This window comes from Nyctereutes procyonoides, unplaced genomic scaffold, assembly GCF_905146905.1.
Source record: "Nyctereutes procyonoides isolate TBG_1078 unplaced genomic scaffold, NYPRO_anot_genome, whole genome shotgun sequence".
Taxonomy (NCBI): Eukaryota; Metazoa; Chordata; class Mammalia; order Carnivora; family Canidae; genus Nyctereutes; species Nyctereutes procyonoides.
This window is the reverse complement of record NW_026575133.1, coordinates 19,186,550-19,211,286: the sequence shown is the minus strand read 5'-3', so window position 1 is coordinate 19,211,286 and position 24,737 is coordinate 19,186,550. Positions and strand designations below refer to the sequence as shown.

The 24,737-nt window shown below is 45.1% G+C and overlaps 1 protein-coding gene across 4 annotated transcripts in view; it reads left to right on the top strand.

Annotated features, from left to right (window-relative positions):
• The window catches only part of GFRA1 (GDNF family receptor alpha 1), a 204,158-nt gene that overhangs the window by 165,794 nt on the left and 13,627 nt on the right, over nt 1-24,737 (top strand). For all 4 annotated transcript variants that reach the window (XM_055300300.1, XM_055300301.1, XM_055300298.1 and 1 more), the window contains 3 exons: nt 3,922-4,031; nt 6,726-6,860; nt 10,594-10,775. In XM_055300300.1, coding sequence (XP_055156275.1) covers nt 3,922-4,031; nt 6,726-6,860; nt 10,594-10,775 — 427 coding nt within the window. The remainder of the gene's footprint in view (nt 1-3,921; nt 4,032-6,725; nt 6,861-10,593; nt 10,776-24,737) is intronic.

Sequence of the window (24,737 nt, the reverse complement as noted above, 5' to 3'; positions counted from 1 at the left end):
GGTAGGTCTCCAGCAAATCTTTGCCGGACAACTGAGAGACTCAAAAGTCTTCCTAATATGCAAATCTGATCATGTTATTTATCTGTTTAAAAACTTTCAGTGGTTCCCATGCTTTGTAGGATAAGATCCAAACTCTTAGGTCATTCAAGGCTCTTCACATCCTTGCCAGCATCATCACCCGTCACTCACCATTTTCATCCTGTGGCTCGGCCATCCCCAGTGAACAACCAACAATTTTCTGGGTGATGCATGTGTTAAGTGTAGCGGTTGCAAATGATTTCCAGCTCTGGAGTCAGATTGAGCGTGGTCGTGCTCCAGCTCCACCAGGGAGCTCTGCAAACTGGAGGGAATTCACTTAAATAAACTGTCTTTGCCTCAGCTTCCTCATCTGCAAAATGGGGCTGATAGTTAACACCTACTAAGGATTGATGTGAGAATTAAATGTGTTTTGCATAATGAATTAGCTAGAAACAACTTAAGTGTGCATACTCATCAAGCCCTTAAATCAGTCTCTGGCATATACAGACATTCCATTATCGTTACCCTGGGAGTTCTGCGAGCATGTAGATAAAATCCTCATGCTTCCCTGGGATACCCCCTCCACAGGGTTTGCCTGACAGACCCGAGCCATCCTGTGATTCTCAGTCCCCAAATCGTGGCCTCTTTGAAATGAACATCTGTAGCCATGGAGGGTTAAAAGCTTAAGTTACAGCATCAGAATGTGTGGTGTCACATCCTGCTCCTACTATTCACTATTTTACTCTAGTCTTAACTTGTTAAGCTGTGATTTCCTCCTTTATGAACTTCAGGTAAGAAAATAATCATCTCTACCTTATTAAGAGTTGTCAGGAAAAAAATATAAAGTCAAGATACTTCATTCAGGTTAGCGATCATTTTTATTAGCAGCCTTTCTGCATTTTATCAAGAACTAGCCACAGTATTATGATAAACTTTTTCCTTGTTTCTCTCCATGCGTTATTTGAGTTCAGAGACAGGGAATTTATCATTGCATCTCAGGCACTTGACACATCATTCAGACCATGGAACTATGGAACCCACAAGGATTCAGCTGCTTTATTCTGGATACATGTGACCATTTGAATATGTTGCTTTAATTAGAGATTTCAGAAGACCATGTCCCTTAAGAGAAGATGTTAGGAAGGAAGGGGTGTTTAAGGACTGATTATTCTTTTCTTTGGGAGGTCCTAAAGCCTGAAAGATTAAACGGTCCTTCACCATTTAATTTGATCCAAAGGTGCCTGGGTATGGAGAGGAAGCCAGACTGGAAAGGCTGGGACTTCACTCCCAAGCCATGACTTGTGTTTTATCAGTAGGATTGAATACATCATCCTGGCCCCTAAATGGGGTTATGCCCAGACCTAGTAACACAGCTGGTTATCCAAGAACAACACCAAGCCCTAATTTGTCCTGTTACCTGATCATCTTGCTATGAATACTCTCACCAAGGTTACTTTCAAGTCACCGCGATGATGTTAACCAACTTGCAAAGTCCCTGAAAATGGACGAGGCAGCTGGTAATGAGCTGGTTCCAGCACACACTCTGTAAACTTCGTCCTACTTCACTTTTTCGATCTGTAAAATGTGAGTGCTCTGAAGTTACTGTCCTGTCTCCAAGTAGAAATGTCAGTGGGAGGTGAGTCAAATGTGGAAAAACAAACATGCAAATGTTAGTGTTTTGGCAATGCCCCATGTGCTCAGCATTATTTCGAAACTCTTTGTGTCCACTGGCTGTGTGCATCTTAGGACCGGGATCTGAGCTGACAATCTTCTCTTGCAAACCAGCCTGTCTGGAGTTCTGCTCAGAGCAGTGTTTCTGGTTTTATCCTCCCAATCAGGATTATACTCTCTGCAGCAGACTGACTCAATTAGCCTTTCATTCCAAAGTCCAATTGTGAGTCAATTCTGAGGTTGTTAAGCAAAATGAGTCTGGTGGCATTAGCCTCGCACTGAAGGATAGTAATCCGCACCACAGTGCCGTTCAGTTAATAGCCTGCTTGAGAGACTACAAGAAACAGGGACTTGGAGACAAAGCGACCTTTTGTCCATCTCCGGGGGACAGGCTGGGAGTGCAGGGCTGCCAGGTCGGAGAGCTGCTCAGGTTGTGTGCAGAACTGGAACCCAGCTGCCTGGACCACAGTTGGCCTTTGCAAAGTTAGAAGCCCAACAGCACTAGATCATTAACTTTCATGACCGGGAAAATTCTTCTGAAATTAACACTTGTTCCAAGCTCCGCTGCCATTGGAGCCAGTTGAGTAAGCCTGAGCCACCTTTAGGGATTTCCTTGGAAACATAAATCCTCTAACCAGGCTACAGAAAATGGCCAGGTTTTATGCCCTTCAGTATGTTCAATTAGAGTCAGAAAACACCGACTAGGCTTAGGCTGTGGGAGATCCAGGCGCACAGAGAGGCACATGCACGAGTCTCATTTGGAGGATTTGCCAAGCCACATGGCCCTGCTTGGGAAGCGGTAGGAAGGGACCTCTCTGAGGACTGTCAGGTGCCGTGCGAAGAAAATAAAGCCGAGCTCCAGCATCTGCCCTGGGGACGGACAGTGATGCACACACATAAGGGTGTCCAGATTGGCACAGAGAGGGAGGCTCAGATACCCCTGGTTAAAAGGGTTCAAGGAGAGAGAGACCAGTCCCTCACAAACACCCTGCAGCATTTGCAGTGTGCTGTGAACTCGGAAGATTTCATCAAGCCTTTTAGCTCCCTTCGAGTTACAATTGTAGTAAAGGGACACATAATGGGCTTCCTGCAGGCCTTTTACAAACCTCTGTGATCTCCATACACGCTACCTTGCTCTGCCCCACCACACAAGCAAGCTCGTAACCTAAAGCATGCTAAGTAAACACATTTTCTTGGGTGGAAGGAAGTAAAAACAGGCTGCCAATTTGGGTAAGCTGAAGAGAAAAGGGCTGAGACAACTGTCCATTGTCTGCCATAATTGCTGGATAATTTAAATTCTCTTGAAGTCCATTGTGTTCTTCACTCAGAAGCAGAGCTGTTGTCTGCTGAGATGACCTCAGAGGTGGCCCCGCTCTCATTCAGGATTTCTCCAACAATATCCTCTTCAGATTGAAAAACAGCCAGTTGGCCACAAAGAGCCCTCTTCCTCCCCAGCCTGGCGTGGCTGCGGCCCCTCTCCACCTCTGGGTGTCTGCAGTTTCACCACCACTCAGGGCTTCCTGGTGGACTGCCTTGCCCCCAGGGCTGGTCCCCAAAGTGCTGACAGAGTCAGCAGCTGATCAGCGCCTCCAAGCACTACCTCCAACGGAAGGCCTGGTCATAAGGTGAAACGGTGCCCAGAGTGAGCGTGAGCATCACCTGTCCCTCCTGCCTTTCCCCTCGGTTCTGGAGAGGGAGCTCCTTCTCAGTGTCACTTGGCTGGAATCAATCTCTGTCCCCTGGGCTGGTGAATGAGAGATAACTTACAAGACAAATTCACGTATTTTTAAAGCCAGCAGGAATTACGGGAGCAGATGGGCTGTAGGATCCTATTTTGATGCCAGGGACATGTTTCTGTATAAAGTAAATATTTTCCCAGTGTGGATCTCTGGTGAGTGTGGAGAGAAGCATATTTCCTAAGGATGCAAATAAGTCTGTCAGAAATAAATATTGAATGGAAACTTCAAAGCATCTCGATTTCTACAGTTATAGGCTCTGAAGACTTCTCTGCAAATAAGTAGACACACAGGTGGGCCAGGGCTGCGGGAGGGAGGGGACAGTAGTGGGGGGTGGGTTGTATAAGAGACGATGCTAACATCCTAAGAGTTCATACTTCCTATATTTTCTGGTGTGGAAAAAGGCCTATCAACAAAGGAACAAAGAAAAGTTGCCATTTGTCCAGAAGTTTAGGGTATTTGAACGCACACCACCTGCCCTTTCTTCCCGTTGCAGATCTCGCCTTGCGGATTTTTTTACCAACTGCCAACCTGAGTCAAGGTCTGCCAGCAGCTGTCTAAAGGAAAACTATGCTGACTGCCTCCTCGCCTACTCAGGGCTTATTGGTAAGATTGGAGAGAAGCGGGACGGGAGAGAAATCTGGTTTACAAATACAGACCTTTTTCCATTGTAGCCTGCCACTATCTGTGAAAGGAAAAAAATCCCCCAGGAACCCTCTGTGCTGGAGTTTTGATGTTAAGCCCTGTAGGACTCCCCTGTTAAAAAAAAGGGGGGGGGTGGAACACAAGGATCATGGATGTGCGGAGGCAGAGGCAGGAAGAGGAGGATCACAGTAGTAGTATCACAGTATCACAGGCAGACCAGAAGCATGAGCACCTGGGAAGCATCCCGGGTGGAGATCTGACCACACAGAACAACAGTAGGAAAGAAGCATGATTGTGAGAGAGGGTAGCAAGTCAACCCGAGCTCATTGAATTAAGGAACTTGGAAGTCATTCCATCTGGGGAAATAAAAAAAGGCTGTTCCCCAGAAATGGAAATAAAACCTCTAACCACCGGAGTCCTTCTCACCATTAATTTTCTTGGTAATTCAGATCCTGGTGTGCAGGGGGTGATTTAGCCTAAAATTTTTCCCTGAGAACAGACATAGCAGAAACAATGTTATTGCCTCTCAAGAGCTGAGGCTTTAGAAGAACCAGGTTCTCTACGTCTGAAGCAACAGTGCAGTTGCCAGGGTGCCAATGAGTTAGGAGAGTCAAAAGAGGCAGATCTGTGTCCATGGATAAAAGGGGCAGGCGGGAAGAAAGGCAGGTGTTCCAGGTCCCAGGGCCTGAAGAAGCCTCGGTGGCGGGGCTCTGTCACGATTGACGTGTGAGGACAAACATGTAGTGAAGGCTGTGGAGGGCTGAGGGAAATCACCCTTGTCAGTAGTGGATGGCTCAGCCAGGGTGTGTGTTCCTGCCACAATCGCACAAGTCACCAGGCAGAAAGAACTTCCCACCAAGAATGACAGCACAGACTAAATCATTTTGTCACTAGAGTGTCTTCAGCAAGAAGCTTTCAGGAAAGTTAACTATGGCACATAATGCAGGGATATTACAGGGCCCGGTACACTCATCCCCGTGGTTGAAAGGTCTCTTGAGCAAAATCCTTTACCAGTATTGTGTACCATTTTTGTGGATATATCCCAATGGGTGTATCTTCCTTGAGTCAGTATTCCAAGTTTGCATTCACTCTTTGCTTTCTTAAGTTGGTCTCTAGTAGGGGTTACTTATCAACTGTGGAATTACAGGAACAATGGAAATAATTAAGCCATGCTCATTATAAAAAGTTAAAAAAAAATACAGAAAAACCCAAAGGAGACAGTAGGAAGGCTCTACAACTCTACACCCAGACGTAAATACTATTAACACCTTAGTCCATATCCTTCCAGGCATATGTGCTCATTAAATCCTCCATGAGTGGCCAAGGCAGAGTGCTGCCAGGGATTTCTGGCTTGGCAAACCATCACATGCCTAGGATGATGAAACACTCATCACGTAATGGAATGAAATGGTTGAAGCAATGCATTTTACAGACCAAAATTTATTTTCCTCTTGGGTCTGGATCTTCCCCTTCACACTGGTCATTGGGTTCTAGTGTCTTTCAGGACAAAGCCTGTGCCTCCTTCTTCCATATGTCAGGGATCCATCATGGTGCCCAGCATTCAGTAGCTGCCTAGTAGATACATTTTAACCTCTTGGCTTAGGGTTTTGGATGTCTTTTCCTTTCTCCTCCAAAGTTAGGTGCTCACTGTCTGCTGTGGGTCAAAGTTCCCATCCCGAGGTATAATGGGAGATAATGTACTCAAACTGGTAAGGAATGTAGGGCAAAAAAGATATGTCCTTGACCCAGAAGAGCTTACAAAGAATTTTTCTTTCTGTTTATGAACCAAATATATCCTATGGCTCACTGACCGCCTATTACTTCTTAGGTCCATAAAATACAGAAAAACAGAAGGCTTCTTGGCATGAATAGGCATCGCCTGGTGTGAGCCACCCAGGAGAAGACATTTGAGTTGTATTAAGTATAAATGCATTGTTTATTTACACCAGCACAGAGCTCATCAGAAAAACCATGAATATAGGAAGATGTAGGCAAGAAAGACCACCCAGTAATTCTTTGAGGACTTTTGAGGACTACTGAGACAATACTCTAAAAGCCATCAGCATAGAGAATTTCCACTGTTTATTTCCAATTCCTTCGCAACTTGGAAGACTTTATTTAAATCAGTTGAGAGTCTGGTGAGCAGAGGCCTCGTTATATATGTTCCGGATGTGGGGTAACCCAAAGGATAGCTTCTAAGCTTCCCTGTGTTACTTTGAAGGAGCCATTTGCTTCTGAGGGAAGTGGATACAAAGTCCTAAAAGTATTTTTAAAATATGTAAAACCAGTTCTATCTATTTATGAAGATTAATGACATTTTCAAGAAAATGCAAGGGATTTGGCAACTCATGCATTCTAAGTTAATTCTCTCCTACTCTGTAACATCCATACCATTTGTGCAGGAAAAAAAAATACCCTAAGTGCAGCTCAAGGAGTTCTGTTATAATTTTTAAAGTAAATGTGTAAATTATTTTTTGTGCTCAAGATAAATTGCCAAGAAAATGAACTGTTTAACATAATTTCCCACTCAGCAAACACAGTGTTTGTAATTACCCGTGGCGCATCCACCATCAGAGGAGCGTTTGTTTCTTTTTAGGCTATAGAAAAGTCTGTACTGTCATATAAGAACAAGATGCCTTGTTTTTACTTTTTTAGGTACAGTCATGACCCCCAACTACATAGACTCCAGTAGCCTCAGCGTGGCCCCGTGGTGTGACTGCAGCAACAGTGGGAACGATCTAGAAGAATGCTTGAAATTTTTGAATTTCTTCAAGGACAATACTTGTCTTAGTGAGTTTTAAAAAGAAAAAGGAAGCAAACACACAGACATGCTCTCCTCTCTGTGTTCAAGCTGTACCTCCATGTTTCTTGTGTCTGCCTCTTCTCTCTTTCTCTCTCTGTTGCTTTTTCCCTGCTCGCTGGTGGTGAATCCAGCATCTCTTGGCCACACTACGCAGTGCAGCAGGGAACAGAGCAAGTGGGTGCTGCCAAGTCCGTGAATCCAAAGGCCTAAGAGAGCAAGAGATTCAAACAACGGAGGGTACATTATGTCAGATAGAACACTATTACCCACAGATCAAATTTTGATCTTGGCAACCAGTGCAAAGTCTGTTCCAAAGGTTCTTAAAACCTGGGCGCAATATACAGCGTGAGAAGCTCAGACAAATTAGACAGGGGTAAGCCTCCAAGGGCTCTCTGAGAAAAATTAGAACATTAACATCAATAGCCCCCTGGATGTTCAGGGTTGGCTCAGAGGAGAAGCCACAATTCTTGAGTGGGATAAGCTGGTGATGCAGCCAGGAGCCTCAGGATGTCAGTTATCTCGGGAGAGAGAGATGAGCACCCGGTGGGGCGGGAGGGCGGCGGGGGAGCCCCTGCTTGAAAATAGTATTGGTTATTATTGCATTGCCTTCAGGCAATTTGGAAACATGTTTCCCAAAGGGCGAGGGATAGAGAGGAATGTACAGGTGTGAACAATGGGCATTCATCAGACCTGTGCCAGGTCTTCCTTCTATCCACTGAGACGTGCACAACTTGAGGTGATGATCCAGCCAAGATGCTTGAGTACCTCACTCTCATTTTGTGGCAGGCATCATGAATTTATTGGGTGCCTTCAACTCACTCTATAGGGAGTGCAATATATACATTATCTCATTTACTGTAATCGGCACAAGGGTCCTAGGAGATATAGGTACGAGCATCTCCATTTCACAGTTGAGTAAACAGCTGTTATTCGCCTGGACCCTCCATGCCAGAGATGGATCTGAAGCCCCAGTGCCTTCTTTTGCAGGCAGGGGCTTTTGTGTCATGCCTGATATTAAAGGGCCCATTGGAGGAGAACATATGGCCAAACGCTGGGGCCAGGTGGGACTTCCTGGTGAGAGATGTTGGAGCAAGCTTCTAGGAGTGAAGGTTCAGCCACCCCCCTAAGAGCCATGACAACTCTCCATGGTGCTCTGCTCTATACAATGACTGATTACCAGAGAATTAGCTAATAACTTACTGGTGTGTACATGGAAAAGCTTTTCGGTGTTACATATTTTGAAACCTCTTTATTGCTGCCTTTGTTGAAAAGACAAATCTAAATGATTTGCTTACTCGGTCCTTCAGTAGTATGGCTGTAACCAAATGTTGTAATCATCTTAAAACTAACACAAGCTTCTGAACACCTAAGTGATATTGAAAACCACCTAAGTGATATTGAAGACATTGGGCATCCCACCGAACTATACCTCAGATCTCTTGTTTGGTCTTTCCTTTAAAAAAAAAAAAAACCCTGGAAATTGTGTATATATGCTTCTTTTCTACATCCTGCATAGTCTTCTGGCAGAATGAAAGTTTTAATGAAGATAAAGCAGTGAGAGTATAGGTCAGTGTGAGAAAAAATTATAGTCACACTGGCTGGAAAACTGCTCCCTTGCGGAGAAATTCAAGGTGTCCCTGCTTAATAATATTTTGGTGAAGGGGAGACTAGTCTGGCATCTTTTTTTGCTAATGACTTTTCAGTAAAAAATAAATACATTTGGTCTTCAGCAGGGACCAAAGCCAGCCGGAATTATTCATAGTCATTCCATTTACACTTTGATGAGAAGGGGCACAGCACACCAAAGACACAGTGCTGTAGATTCACTCTCTTGTAAAAGGCTCTATAGAGTAGAAGGAATTGAAACTTGTAGATTGCAACCCAAATGCAGTAGCCCGCCAATTCTCCTGCCAGATCTCTCTCGGATGCCTCTATCACAAACACAGCTTTAACTGATTGCTTATTTCTGGTTATTGGAGGAAACACAGTTCTTTTTAAGCCAAAGTACATGGCCAAGGGGAGGGGAAGAAAGAGAAGAATGAACTGGAGACAGAGGTAAGGTCCCAGTTACTGCCACCTTCGCCTCCCTGGACCACTGTATTTGAACTCCAGTTGCCCATTCTACTCACCCTTGCTTCATTTTCTTCAAGCATTTCTCATCACCGAATGTATTCTGTGTTTCACTTTACTTGTCTCCCCAGTTGGCATGGGGTCTCCACGAGGGCAGGGGCTTTTGACTGTCATTTCTGTCATCAGTGTTCACTGCTGCATGTCCAGCACAGAGCAGTGTCTGGCATCTAGTACCTGTTCCATTGATATTTGAGTAAATGAGTGAGTACTCACTGAGTAAACGAATGACCAAGTAGCAAGGCAAACACACCTGAAAACAAAGGTAGGACCCATAAATGGCAGGGATCTCCTGAATCTACCTGTCTTCACAAGAAAGAGAAAGGAGTGTTCTTTGGTTAGTGATGGTGGTGGTTCTGGGTCATTCAAGGAAACCAGGCCCCCGTGTACCTCTTTCTCTGCATCCCCCCCAACCTGCTAAGCCATGTAACATGGCTAGGAGCATAAAAAGCATTTATATTAATTCGAAGCTGTTTCTTACAGCCTAAAAAATGTAAAGTTTTAGAAAACAAGCTTCCAATTTGCTGAACCTAAAGGATAATAATTTTAGAACAAAATGTCACTTCTAAGAGGAAGATTAGGCTTAAATTATTCTGTCTTGTATATCGAAAAATGCCAGCTAAGAATCATATATTAACAATTTGCACATTCAGGTCTCAAATGGAGGAGTTTGATTTCTTACACAATGAATATGAAATAAAAAATTCCTAAAGCCAGGCCAATTCTCTGAGGACCTGATTAAAAACTGTTTTTAATTCATTTTGGGGAGGGGAACAACACACAACCAATTTACTCTTGCCATAAAAACAATCTAATCCCATGAAATTGTAATAAGCTTTTAAAGTTTTACATTTTAAACTTTTCATTTAAGCAGGGCTGCTCCTACCTAATTATGCAGATTTTGTTTGGAAGACTGGGAGCAAAAAGGGAAAAAATAATCTTACTTAAATTTTCACTATATATTGATGAGATTTGGGTAATTTTTTTTCTTTTAAAGAAACCAGTTGCATCTGTACTTTGAGCAGTCCCTGGCTCATACTGGCTGCTCAAAGCATGTTGCAAGGTGCTCTGTGGTGGTGAGTCACATTTTTTGCTGTTTGATTTTACTGCCTGCCAAACTAGTTTGTATGCCACCAAGTTGCATCATAACTAAGGATATGTTACTTTAAAAAAAAAAAAAAACACTAACTAGTTTACTTTAGTATAGAATTTTAACAAGGATATTCTTGGAAGATGGAACAGTGATTGTTACCCCCCAAAATAGGCTTGAGGCTGGGTTTCGAGGTGCTTGACTGATGAATATCTCAGGGCAAGGATCTTGCTCAGCACCTAGTACATAAATAGGAACAATATTTGTTGCGCTCTGAGCATACCTAAGTGTCCATCTCGGTGCTTAATGAATGAATTGATTTTTGAGCACCTGACCCAATGGCTGGCTCTCAGCATGTGTAGGGTGGATGGATGGATGGGTTTTGTTCAGGGAAGTCCAATACTGTAATCAGAATTTCTAGTGTGCCTCTCTGGCTTCATGTATCCTGTCTGTTACATTTGCTGCTTGACTTTGAAATTGGATTTCCTCCTGTTTTACTGCAGAAAATGCAATTCAAGCCTTTGGCAATGGCTCTGATGTGACAGTGTGGCAGCCAGCCCTTCCAGTTCAGACCACCACTGCTACCACCACCACAGCCTTCCGGGCTAAGAACAAGCCCCTGGGGCCAGCAGGGTCTGAGAATGAAATCCCCACTCATGTTTTACCACCTTGTGCAAATTTGCAGGTAAGAGCGGCAGCCGAACTCCCCGTTGGAGCTCACTTATGAGGGCAACACAGACCAGTTTCCTTCAGTGCACTTAAAGATAAATGGCTAATGATGAGGGCTGTTGGGTTTGAATCTTAAAAGTGCATTTTAACCATGATTAATGGAGATTGTGAAGTGCCTCAGAGTGAGGAGAAGGATGAACTCTGGAACTGACTCCTATTTGCTGCGAGTATGACATTGGTCAGGGTACCTGGGGCTGGCCTTGGCATCTTCACCTGTAAAGTGAGGGGGCTCGGCAGATGAATCTTTAAGCCTTCTGCTTGTGGAGTGGCCAAGTTGAGTTGTTTTTTTTTTATTTTTTTATTTTTTTTGAGTTGGTTTTTAATTTACCTATCCTTATTCTGCATTCTCTACAAAGCAGCAGCCTATTGAACTAGAAAGCACTCTTGGGTTGGTCACCATCACTGTCATTTACACTTAACGTGGGGTATTTAACTCTGTCTGAAGGTAAACCAGAGACAGTGTTGCTATTGAGATGTTAACTCCAATGTAGAGTCCCATATGGCTTCATTTTTCCTGAAGCAGAAGAAAATGCTTTTCTGGAGAAGGAGGAGCCATGTGGAGCTACCTCGCAAAGCCTCTTGCGTGTATAGAGGCAAGTGTGAATGGCCAAGAGACTTCCTTAGGGCTAATCCAGATCTCCAAGGGCAGAACCACAATGGCAGGCTAACAGTGGTTTCCTGCCTTTAGTCAAAGCAGTGTTTATTCGGCCTTTTTATTGATTTTTTTTCCGTAGTAACAAGCATTTCGTAGTAACGAGTGTTCAACTACTTAGCAAGACATTACATATTTATATGTTTGTGAAGTATTTTCACACACTTTACCTCGTTGGCTGCTATCCTCCTGACGGCTATGAGAGAGCGATAGTATTATTGTTAGCCTCCTCCTTGCATTTGAGGACACTGGGGCTTGGTGAAATAACGCTTTTGCCGGAGCCTACGGAGCTTATGAGTCACAGAACTGGGAATCCAGGAGACTCCTGTTGCTTTCATAGTTCTTCCTGTGTTTGGGGGGTAGTGGTGACCACATGATGGTTTCTTCTTCATGCCATGCTGGGGAAGGGGACATGTGCCACACACTGTGCTGTCACTTCACACTTGTCACTGGAGTATATTCTCCTTTCTCTCTCCCCACCCTGCTGCCACCAAGGATCAGGTTCACCAGGATGTTCACCAGAAACCTCTTTTGCCAATACCTTCTTTAACTCACAATCCTCTTTGTTCCTTACAAACCATGGGGGCAGTTCTTCTGCTTCTGATTTCATTGCTGTCTTTTCTCCCCCAAGGTCTCCCTTCTTTTTGGATATCCTACGTGCCATTCAGCTGGCTACTGGTCTCTGTCCCATCTTCCTATGTCTTCTTCCCAAACACAAACCTTCAGACACACTCATACACACACACACACACACACACACACACACACAGACAACACAGCACTGAGGAGAAGGCGGGGGAGCCACACAGCCTAAGGTCAACCAGATGTTCTTCATGCTTCTGAAGCATTTCCTGAGCATGTCCAATATCCAAAGCACAGTGCAAAAACTGCCAGAAGTAGGAGGAGGCTTGGGGACTATTACAGCATCTAACTGTTCCATCTTGCAGCAGAGCCCTCAGGCTCTGGGAGGAGGGGTGACTTTCACAAAGGCCCCCAGTCAGTGAGAGGCAATCTGGAGCCAGACATCGCACCACAGAAACGGGATCTGTTCTTCATCTCTGGCTGATGCTCAGCATCCTGGTTCCTCCTACGGTCAGCCTTCTCTTCTTACTGGGTCCACTCAGATTCTAGCATCAGGAAAGACAAGTGGCCGGAGGAAGGATAGGACCCTGTTGTCATTCACTGATAAGAGTGAGCTAGATAGGGTTCCTGACCTGTAGAAGAGGCAAAGCTCTGGCTGCAGCAAAACGAGGTTCGTTTCTGCACATGTCTGAGGGCTCAGAGCATGACTGCAGAAGCGGTGCTTTAGCCTGTTTATTGAGCTCCTTCTGTGTTTCGGAAACTTCATCAGACAGACACTCAAAAAGAAAAAATTCTCTCCTCAGTGAACTTACAAATAATGGGCAAGACACAGCTTGTCAACATTTTTGGAAGGTCAAACCAAATTAAGAGATGACATTTCAGGAGAAGAGCCATCATTGGAAATTCCATACAATTTCCTCCATGAGAGAGGACTGTGTCAGCCCTAAGAAGGCATTCCCCCCACCTCCCCAGGCCCTGCTTCCCCACCCCCCCCCACCCCCAGATCACAGAGTGGGACTTCTGCTTCCTGTGGCGCAGGCATGTCTTGGCCACACAGCATCGTGCCTCCAACCCAGATCTGCCCAGCCACCCCTTCCTGCAAGGAGGGCTCTGTGCTGCTGCAAGGTTGCCCTGGCAACGTCAGGGGACACATGAGCTCTGTTCCCAAGAAACGGTGCCTTTCCTTCCCCTGTGTTAGTGATAGGAAGTCTGCCTCATAAATAGAGGGGCAAAGTAAAATTAAAGCATGATGTTTGTGTCAAGACTGCTATTTAACTTCTCAGCGGAGGGGGAAACGGAAGTGTGGGACCGAGGAAGGAGGGCCCAGCCATAATTCTCTTCCCTGTGACACACGCACACAGAATCCATATACTTGGAGCCAAACAGCATTTCACTTCCGGAGAGCCCTTCACAGTTCTATCACCCCTCACCTTTCCCCCTATGGAGAAGACCTGCTTGAGCCTGGTTTTGCACACGAGGCAGGGAGTGAGCTCTGCAGCCAAGCCTGTGTTCCCACCTGGCCCTTCTGCTCACCAGCACCATGGCTTCTGCAAGCCTCAGCTTCCACAAAACTCGAGGATGGCCAAGCTGCCAGAGTTGAGGGGACTAGATGGGGGTCATGCTTCAGTGCTGGGGCAGAGTGAATCCTCCAGAACGGTACTTTAAAAATGGCACATGTGATGCTTGATCCCGAGTTAGTTGGCTGCTGGGTCCCTTTACAGCAGATGGATGGTGGTGTTGTGCCTTGCTTGCAGACATCCTTCCCTTTTACAAATAAGGCAGCCGAGGCAGGGAAAGGTGAGTGACTTAACCAGAATCACGCAGTAATTCTTTGGAGAGGCTGGGCTTTCTGCTCCAAGGCCAGTGTACTTCTGCCATAATCCATGACTTCGAGGAACCCATCTGGGCTCTTTCTTTGAATTAGAAATGGACAGAAAGGACAAATGAAAAATAGAAAAGTAGGTTATCCAGGCTTTGTCTTTCTGCATCTGTCTCATTTCACTTAGTGTCACGTCCTCTAGGTTCCTGATCTCACGTATATGTAGAATCTAAAAATGTCGAAAATTTTAAGGCAAGGAGAATGGTGGGTACCAGAATCTGGGCAGTGGGGGAGATGGAAAGGAACTGGTCAGAGGGCACAGGTGTCAGTTACCTGGATGGATGGGATCTAGAGCTCTAGGATACAATATGATGACTACGGCTAGCAGCGCTGTATTGTATACTAGCCCATCTTAACTGCTCCCATCCTCCCCAAACATGGTAACTACCAGAGGTGGTAGGCTAATTAGCTTGATTATGGTAAACTTTTCATCATGTATGCATGTATCAAAACATCATTTGTATTCCTTAAATACAACTTATTTCCAAATATAGAATTTTTATTTTTAATTTACACCTCAGGAAAGCGTGTTGGGGGCGAGGGGTGAATAGAAAAGGCAGCAGTGAGAAGCTAGTTTCAAGAGAGCCATATGACCTACTGCTTCCTGAAGGCAGCTATTCAAATAATCGGGAAAACACAAAGTTCATGCTTTAGGTTGGGATTCTTCATGCAATTCCAGGATATAAGGAATAAGGGAAAGATTAAAAGTTTGCCAGCAAAACTTTTTTTTTGCAGCTTGGTGATGTCTTTAGAATGACCTATACTAACAACAGTTGAAATCATTGGAGGCCAGAGGATGGGGGGAGATGAGTGAGTGATAAGAGACGGGCCTTCGCCCCGAGAACTTGGTACCTGGCACTGATTTAGGACTCGCGCTTTGGAGTAGGGCTCCCAGGAGACTCATTCTCCCCATCTGTCCTTCTTTTGCCTGCCTAGCTGTCTCCAGATAAATTACCATTTGCCAGGGGGTCCTAGAAATATCTTAGAGTGGCGTTTGTCCCAGCCATGTGTGTCATTACTCAGAATAGAACTGACTTAAACCAGCTTGGGATCCATTGGTAACAGATTTGGAGAAAGTCAGCTATCTTTGGCAGCTCTAAAGTTCACTTCCCTTGAGAGGCACCCTCTTGTAATATTTTAAAATATACAATAATATGAGAAAACTCTTGGGGACTTGAGTTTCTGTCTTAACATTTGAGATAGATTTCCCCTTTGGAAGGGAAGAAATAAGAATAAACATTTTCAAAAGTCGGCTCCAAAGTATAATTATCAACAAACCAAACCCAGTTCTTTTGGGGAAATCGGTGGCCTTGGGTGTGGGACGTAGAGACTCATCTGCAGTTCCTATGCAAGGCTTGCCTTTAAAAAAGGAAAGTTGATTGATTAGTATAAAATGTCATAGAAATGCCCAAGTGCTAACCCCCTGAGGTGATAAAATACCAGGTTTTGGGTAACCCGCCAAGCTCCCATGTCAGGATTAATTGGCAGTCATATTAGTAACAAGCATGACGCAGGCTGTGCTATTGTTGGCATATCCCTTTGACTTGTACAAAGTGGTCACGTGAAAAACAAAGGAAGATTAAAAGTTCTACCGATTATTTCATCTTCTGTGCACTTGAGTGGTCTGCTAGCTGGAAAAAGCTCAGGATATTTAAACCAAATGGACTGTATTGTCGCCTATTTAAAGTAAATATCTTTGGGAGATGTAAGTAGGTATTGGAAAAAATCCCGACTTTGCATCATTATACACCACTTAATTCTGGAAGCTTAAAATATGGACCCCTTATAGTGGTGTTTGTAGGTCTTTGACTTCATGGAGAAAGTTCTGCTACCTCTGCCTCTTTGTACTCACGTCCCTCTCCCCCCACCCCAAGAGCTGTGATTGACAGGAGGAAGTCTGGTAGCTTGGGAAGTACACCCTCAGATCCAGGGCTAGCGGGCTGGCTGTGGAAGAGCTGTGAGCAGTCGGAGAGCTCTAGTGAACAGTGAGAGCCACAACCAGGGTCAGTGTTTCTTATGAGCCAAAGAAAACATATCTATCTCTGGGGAGATATGAAGAGCCAGAGGTTGTAGATAGATCTCAGGTAGGCTCCTCCCCTCTCCTTAGGGGGACTTTTAAGGCTGCATTCTGGAAAGGAACCAGCAATGTGGCATTCTCAGTCAAGGAAGCGATGTGAGCACAGTCCCATGGATAGTCTTTGTGAGACTGTTTGCTGCTAAAAATCACCAGTGTAGAGGGCAGCTGTTCCCTTCTTTGCCAACCACCCATCATCTGCTTTGGTGGTCAGGCCATGCTAGCTAGCCCTGAGAGTCCACCACAGGGACACTGCTGGCCCTCAGTGGGCTGTGGAAGCAAAGGCCCTAAGGTGGGCATCTCTCCTGGAGGAGTGAACCTGCAATATCCACTGGATTTGAATCCAGGTCTACATCTCCCTGGCCTCCCTTATTTGCTATAGTTCCCTCTCTTCAGAGTATGGTTTGAAGCTCACAGAAATGGGCTGGGTGCTTGTAGGTTGTAGGCTTGTAGGTTGTAGGTAAGAGGGGCAGAGGGCAGGCAAGATTTGCCTATCCATTTAACTCCTGCATATTAGAGTATTCAAATATTTAATTAGAATATTGAATATTAGACTATTAAAAATAATCTAGATCTGAAGCAAGACCTTCCATCCCAGAAGAATAGCATATGCCTCTGCTGCTTCAGTCCCCTGTCACCTAAACAGAGTCCCTTTGTACCTGACAGGGCCAGACCAGACCAGAAATGATTTTAAAACTCTTCCCAGGGCCAGACCCCAAAATTCTAGATGTGGCGGCAGGAAGGCAATTATCCAAACCTGCTAAATACCCAGGACTCCTCTAGTTGTGACCAAGTGAAAATTTGAAGTGTGGAGTTTTAAAAGGAAAGCTGCCAATGGGTGTTCTGTAAATCATTTGTGCCAGCAGACTGACCCCATTATGTCAGCTAATCCTGGAAATACAGGAGGTAAATTTAAATCTTCAAGCATGAAGCACTTAATCAATATTCTAAATGTTTTTCTTGCAATTTATGCTAGCAGAGCAATGGGGTGCTTTGGCGTCCTGTTAATCTTCCACTGGAGAAGAGGTGCTTGAGAGCAAGGCCAGGGTGGTGGGATTTTGCACAGGATGATTGGTGGGAGGGTGGGAAGCTGGAAGGGGAGAGGGTGAGGTGCTTACTTCCACACCAGGCCCCTGGCATGAGGATGGTCGTCCCCAGATTCAGTGCACCCATTCCAATGGGCAGAGCCACCCTGCGGCCACCTCCTGTGGCACTTTTCCTTAAGCCTAGGAGTTGCTCTGCTGGGAGGAACATGAGCTCTGGGGTCAGATGGACCTGAGTGAGAACCTTGGCTCAGTTCCTATTGCTCTGTGACCTGGGGCACGTTTCCTTCCTTCTCTAAATGTCTGCTGTAAAATAATCACCTGCCTCTCAGGTCTGTTGTGAGGATTAAAAACCTGGTGCCCATATGCAAAGGCCCCAGCATGACTGTCCAACCCTCTCCACTTGGTAAGTAGCCACCACTCTTAGTGTGATTGAGAAGTGTGAAAGCTTTAATTCTGGACCCTGGGACCGTAAAGGAAGGACTGTGCCCAGCATCTGGGAGTCCATGGAGGAAGAAAGACAGAGCTCTTTAGATTGTGCTTCCTTAATTTGTAAGAACCATTGGAACTGAGTGGTATCCTGCCGATTCGAAGAATTGGTCATTAGAGAAAGTCCGAAGGAAGGAGGGAAGGAAGTACAGGTGTACTTTGAACACCAGGACAAGGAGAAAGGGAAACCAAATGTCAATAAAGAAAGGACCAGGTCTTGAGGGGTTCTGATTTTTCCAAACTCCATCTCCCCATGCCCAGGAGTCTGTTGGGAGTGTCATCCTAACAACCAGCTTCTTGGTGTTATGACGAGAGCCATGACAGTAGTCAGATCTTGGTCCAGCCTGGGTACCGGAGCAAGACTGTCTACCAGGTGCCATTGCCACATCTCTTTAACCAATGCTGACATTGGGAAGAGGTGGCATAGCTGTGAACAGGACACAGTCTTAGTTGCAGAACAGGTCGTGTCTGAGAACCAGCCCCACCTCTCCAGCCTCTGACATCAGGACTTTGATTCTTTCCCATATCTGCATTCTGCTGGTACTGTTGTCTGCTTCATATTTATCTTTAAACTCAATTACTAGGTATACTTATTTATATAAACACTATCATTTTTAGACTCATCCAAAGCTGTTAAAAACATGTGAAACATATGTGAATCAATGTACTAGTTCTCTATACATTAAAATCAATATATAAATATTAAAATTAAAAATGTTAGTAATGCCACCTACATAGTGTTATATGTACCAGTAGTCTCCAAATGCTACTTTGAGAAACATTAAAGCATCCAATATGATAGAACCCAGAACTATTTGTTTTGATAACGTGCATCACCTCTGGTTTTTATGGTTGGGTATTAATAAAGCAAATATGCATAAGCTTTTCCCATGAGTCAGTTACTGTTCTAAGCACATTATATATATACATTCACTCATTTAATCCCCACAGTAGCCTTATGAGGTCAGTACTATTATTATTCCTATTTTCTCAGACAATAGGCCTGAGACACAGAAAAGCTTGATCAGGAGAGGAAAAATAGGAAAAGGAACATCTTTCCCTTGTATGTGTTTTAAATGACTACATTATATTACCTAAATCAGAGCACTTTACCTTTTTGTTTCTGGGTAACATTATTCACTCAATATAGATTAAAATCAGTCCTTACATGCTTGTGGAACATCTGGCAGATGGAGGTGCCAGACTGGTTCATAAACTGGCATAAAGAAAGGAAATGGTGCCTATTCTGACACCAACTGGTATCCCTAGAACTCAGTTCTGACATCAGCTCTCGGAGGCAGCATAGACACGAAAGGTTAAGGCCACGGTCCCCAACAAGCCTGCCCTTACTTCAGATGATGACCACACCTCAGGGATCCCCAGGCCACCTGCACTTATGACCAACCAGCTACAAATTCCAGGCTTCCCATGACCCCTCAGATTCAACTCACTAGAATGACTCAGAACTGAGGAAAGCACTATACTTATGATTATGATTTTATTTTAAGGGATACAAATCAGGATGAGCCAAATGGAGAGATCCTTAGGCTGAGGTATGAGAGAGTCTCCAAAAGAAAGCTTTCATTCCCTCTCCCTGTGGAATCAGGACATATCACCCTCCTGGCACATTGACACATTCACCATTCAGGAAGCTCCACTGAGCTTCTGTGACCAGAGTTTTAATTGGGGTTTCATTGCATAGGCATGATTGATTGAGCCATTAGGCCTGTGATTGAATGTAATCTTCTACCCCTCTCTGCTCCTTAGAGGTCAGGCGCTTGGGCTGACCTCACACGATTCAGAGCCACAAGCCCTTGGCCCATAGGTGGTCTCCTGATGACCAGGGCCTGTTCTGAGTCATCTCATTACCATAAACTCAGGTATGATCTAAAGGGCTCATGAAATATCAAAGATACTCCTATCACTCAAGAACTTCCAATGACGTAGAGGTTACCTCTCAGAAACCAGGCACAAAATGTAGTCAAATTCTAATTTTAATTTTAGGGGCAAACAATGAAACTTCTCATAAGAAAGCTGGAGTTGAAATTTTGAGCACAGGAATCATTTCACCACTTACCAGCCATGAATCCTTGAGCAAACCGCTTAGCCTCATCTTCCTCATTCCTGAAATGGGGATGACAGTCATAGAGCCTCCTGGAATGTTATGAGGATTAGCTCTGAGCCTGCCTGTAAAGTATGTTTTGTTGTAGAGCCTGGCTCAGACTCAAATAAATAAGTCTTTATTATTTGCAAGTTTTGTGATGCTTCTGGCACTTGGATATCACTAGTCCTGTTTGCCCCATCTGTGGCAATAGAGAAGTGCCCTGAGAGGGGACAGGCTGGGTTACACATTGCTTTATGGGTCCTATTTTCCAGTGGCTTTTCTGGTCCTAGTGGGGCCCTGTGGGGACTTTGCAAGTTTGTAGAGCCGGCTTGTTAAGGATAAGAAAAGGTGAGGCCTTATCAGGGTGGTGGTTTTAAAATGTAATTTAGTGAGATGCTTCTTTGTGGGAAGTCCCTTGCTTCCTTGGAATTCTTAGCAGAAGATGGGCTGGGCGCCTCTATGCCAATCTTGGGAACTTCAGTTCCTTGGGCTGAGGTCTGAGAGAGTGATTTCTTGGCCATGAATGCAAGAGTTCCTCTAGGTCAGACTTACTCAGGCTTGGCCCTCTTAGCTTTTTGGCCTGGAAAGTCTCTCTTGTGGGGGCTGTCCTGGGCCTTCTAGGGTGTTGGACAGCACCCCTGGCCTCTACCTTCTGGATGCCAGGAGCACCATTACCCACTTGTAACAATCAGAAACATCACCAGACATAGCCCAGTGTCCCCTGGAGGGCAAAATCATCCCTGACTGAGGATCACTGGTCCAGCAAATGAGAGCTGCCTCATAGACCTCATTTGCTCATAAACTTTTCTGTTTTACAACAAGGGAAGTGGAGGTTTTTGAGAGTCTTTTTGGGTTTCCCTACATGGTAAGGGGCATATGGAGATGGAAGAGTGACCGACCACATGGGACCAGATCTTTCCCAGGTGGTGCAAGTAAGAATAAGGAAAAGAGACTGCAGTTGCCACCGAATGCCCAAGTTTAGACATTTAAGTTAAGTTTGGACCTTAAGTTTTCCCAGGGCAACACTCCCCTTGGAGTGGGACCTGTGGATGGTGTCACAGGTGGTTCTGACTGAGGCTCTTGATCCAGTTCTCACCATCCAAGGCCCTGCTGGACTCCACAGCATTCAGAGCCCCACACACCCTCGCCTGCTTCTGAGGAATGTTTGTTCACCCACCTGGCACGCTGAATGGGTAACCCACAGGTGACATTTCAAAGGAGACACTTGCCAGATGACCAGAGTGGATGGAAGTCTTTGTACCCCACCACCCTCAGGTCTCACGCATGGACTTGGAGCAGAGGAGTCTCAGGAGAGCTGGGAGTTGAGCAGGATCACATGGCCAGTGCCAGACACATTACTGCTGAACCCTCAGCACATGTCCTAAATCTCAGTGACTCTGGCAACACAGATGCCATTTCCTGAGCCTTTTAAGAAAATAACCTTGGTGCTGCCTGTTATTTGTGGTGTTTGGTTTATGGTCTTTGTGAGGTCTCTATCATTTCTGTGTATTACAGAGTGTTTTCTAGCACCACTGTTGTTTTGGTCTCATAAAAAAAGAAATCCAAATGTTGGCTACACCTAACATTTCCTTTGCATAATACTCTCCTGCTCGGATTGAGTGTGTTTATTTCCCCTACTCTCGGAGAAATGAGCTATGGGGGGTGTCTTCCCTTAGCAGAGGCTGTAAACCTCAGGGCCCCCCACCCAGGCTGCTTCTGGGCTCCCCTGGAAGCCTCACTGCAGAGCTCTGGACTGGGCTGCCAAGTGGCCTAGGGGCCCGGCGTGATGGGCCCGGGTGCTCCCAGCGTGGAAAGGCTGCCAGCGGCCTCCTGGGACTTAATCTTCCTGGCTCCAGGTGCCAGCAGATGAGCTCAGAGGGAAGCTGCCTCCCAGAATCCACCCACGTTAGCCCTGGGAGGAAAGAGGCTGTTGTAAAAACAGTTTTCGAAATAACTGCTTATAGAGCGTTTTCAAAGCCCTTCATCCAGGAGAGTGCTTGAATTCAGAGCTCAAAAATTGGGTATTACCCCGTCAAGGCTGCCTTACAGCATGCTGAAATGCGCCTTCAATTGTGTATTCAAACCCTATTAGACATGGAAGCTTGCGGCACGTCACTGGCACCAAAACACAGACATTTCATCTTGGGAGTCAGGCTTAATTGTAGGTAGGTAAGCGTGTCACCCATCCCAGAGGGCAGTGTCATACATTGCCACGGTGTGCTCAGGCTGCGCAGGAGCACCACAGACCAGGGTGGGGGTGGGGGGGGGCTTCAGCAGCAGACATTTATTTCTCACGGTTCTGGAGGCCAGAAATCCAAGACCAAGGTGTAGACAGGGTGGCTGACTCCCCAGACTTCTCTCCATGGCTTGCACAGGGCTGCTTCCTCACTGCATCCTCACATGGCCTTCCCTGTGCCTCTGCATCCCCGGTGTCCCTGTGTGTGTCCATGTCTCCTTTTCTTGTAAGGGTCCCAGTCAGACTGGACTGGGGCCCATCCTAATAGCTTCATTTTAACAAAGGGTCACCTCTATTTCATAGAGGCCTATCTACAAATATAATCACATCCAGAGGAGCTGGGGAATCAGGCTTTACTATATGAATTGTGGGGGGGACACCATTCAGTCCATAACATATGTGTAAGGGGCAGGTACTAAATAATTAAATATTTGACATTCAAAAAATCTAATTTATGGCATGAATTTAAGTGGGAAAAAATTACTATTGCCATGGGCCTTCCCTCTGTGCACAGGGTTCCGCTAAGTCCCTCTTGTGAGCTTTTGAACACGAGAGACTCACCCTTGGCTAGTCCTGTGATGGAAGGAACATGAGGAAAGACTCCTCCGTGGGGCAGAAGGGCCATCTCGCCCAGCCTGCAAACGTCTGCTGTCTGCCTTGCTTGAAGCACATGCTGTCACATGCGAGCTTTCCACAAACTTAATTCAAGTAACGATTTTTTTTTTTTTGTGATTGGCATGTCTGCATGGTAGCAAACTTTGGTTGAACATATTGTTAGAATACACAATACTGTAATTTAAGATTATTTTATCAGCAGTAGAGAGTTTTATAATTCATTTAAAAAGTTGTAATGGGCTTGAGCATCTTCAGTATAGTTTTAATAATATAGCGTTTTATAGCTGGCTGTAAAATTTCAGATTACGGTTTTAGCAATTGTGCAATTCTATTTTATAGTTTAATAATTGTTCAAATGAAGGAGAGTATAAAGTTCCTAAAAACCAATTTCATGACTTAGAAAAATACCCTTTATCAAAATCTAAGCATATACCTTTAATGAACCCAGATGTCACCTTTTCAACAAAGGCAGATCGTGGCATCTATTTTTCTCAACCACAAAGCCCTCCCAATTAAGCACATAGAGTGCGGTATCTCTGAGTTATATTTTTTCTCCTTCTTTAAAAATATTTTATCCCTAATCTCCTACAGCCAGAATAAGCCTATTGCCAAGTGCAAGGTGGACATCAGCGAAGCCAGAAGAGCTTCAGTGGAAACAGGGAGTAAATTCGTTCTCTTGAGAAAGTTCTTTGTTTGACAGGTGACCGTTCGATCACACCGCTTCAACCCCAGCTCCTAACTCTAATAAAGTCCCTTATTCTTGCCTCCAGATCGTTCATACTTCACCATTCTGGGAGTGAGTGGCAAAATGGGGAGCCCTACATTATACTAGAATTGTATATTATTGTTATGTGTAGTAAAGGTATTACCATATAGCATTGGGGAAAAGGCACTATCTCCCATTGTTGAAATTATAGTTTGTGTTGTTATATTCCTGGGGTTTTCCAGCGTTATTTTGTCACACAACTAAAATCAAGAAAAGAGGAGGCTCTGGACCATTTACAAAAACACAGCTACCATGGAGCACACGTCAGGAATATGGTCCCAGGACCCTTGGGTGCAGTGATCCTTGGGTGGACCAGCTCTGGATCAGAGCCCTGTTGCAGAGAAATGGCAGCAATCAGAGGAAGAACCCATGTGGCTGGGCTCCTTCTAGCAGGGGTACAGTCCAAGGACGTGGGGCTCCCAGCACTTTTCCACTATGTTATAAACAGTGACTGTGATGTAATGGCAGGGTGTGGGGAGGCCGACTCTGACCTGCCCACCTGAGCAGTGAACAGGAGAGAGGGCACCTGCAGTGGTAAACTCTCTCGCATCACCCTGAAATGATAGGGGCCCCCTTTTCTCTGCTTCCCACTCAATTCCCCCTTTTTTTTCAGCTCCAGAAAACTTCTAGCTGATATTTGGTGCTTCTTGGGCAGAAACTGAGGGCTCTCTGTCTCAGCACATCTGGGTAACCTTTGCCAGGTCACAGTCACATCAGCAATGATGCCCACAGTTGGCAGGCATTCTTGCTGTCGTGGGACAGGTATTGGGTGCAGGTGTCTCCTGACATCTGTACCTATTCCACACATTCCCCAGCACATGGCACCCCCTACGTTATAACAAGGTAAAGGGTGGCACTTAGTGACTGTGAAGTCCTATGAAGAGCATAGGCAACAACATCATTCAATTTATGCCCAAACCAAGCTCACTTTGAGATAATAGATTCCAAACACTGAGTGTGCTGAAGCTTGACAAGGGATTGTGCAGACAGTAGGCCAACAGAAGTGTGATTAGTTCTCAGAGGCTTTAGTTTTTAAGAAAAAGAGATTGTGCATAAGAATAGAAAACACTGAAGGATCAGGTTTCTTGCTACAAAAGAATCAAACTTTCCTGTGGACTTCAGTGGAGAGTAACTTCATCTCCTTAACCCTGGGTTTCATCATCTGTAATATGGGAATAATGAGCACTGCTGCCCAGGGGGGTTGTCATAATTAAACAAATTAAAATTCTCCGGCGTAGTTACTGAGCCTCCAGTTCAGCACAGCAACTGTTTTTATCGTTATTTTATCTTCCCAGTTGGTCTGTGCTTGAGCAGGAGACAGAAGGAGCCTCTGCTAAAGGGGGATTTGGTGACCTTTACCCCAAATTCATTGGGGTCATGAACTTGGGCATCATCCAGGGCATGTGCCCTGCAAAAACCTATTTTTTATTATCACCCGCTTGTGATGTGTTCTCCCAAACAGCTTTTCTTTACCGCTT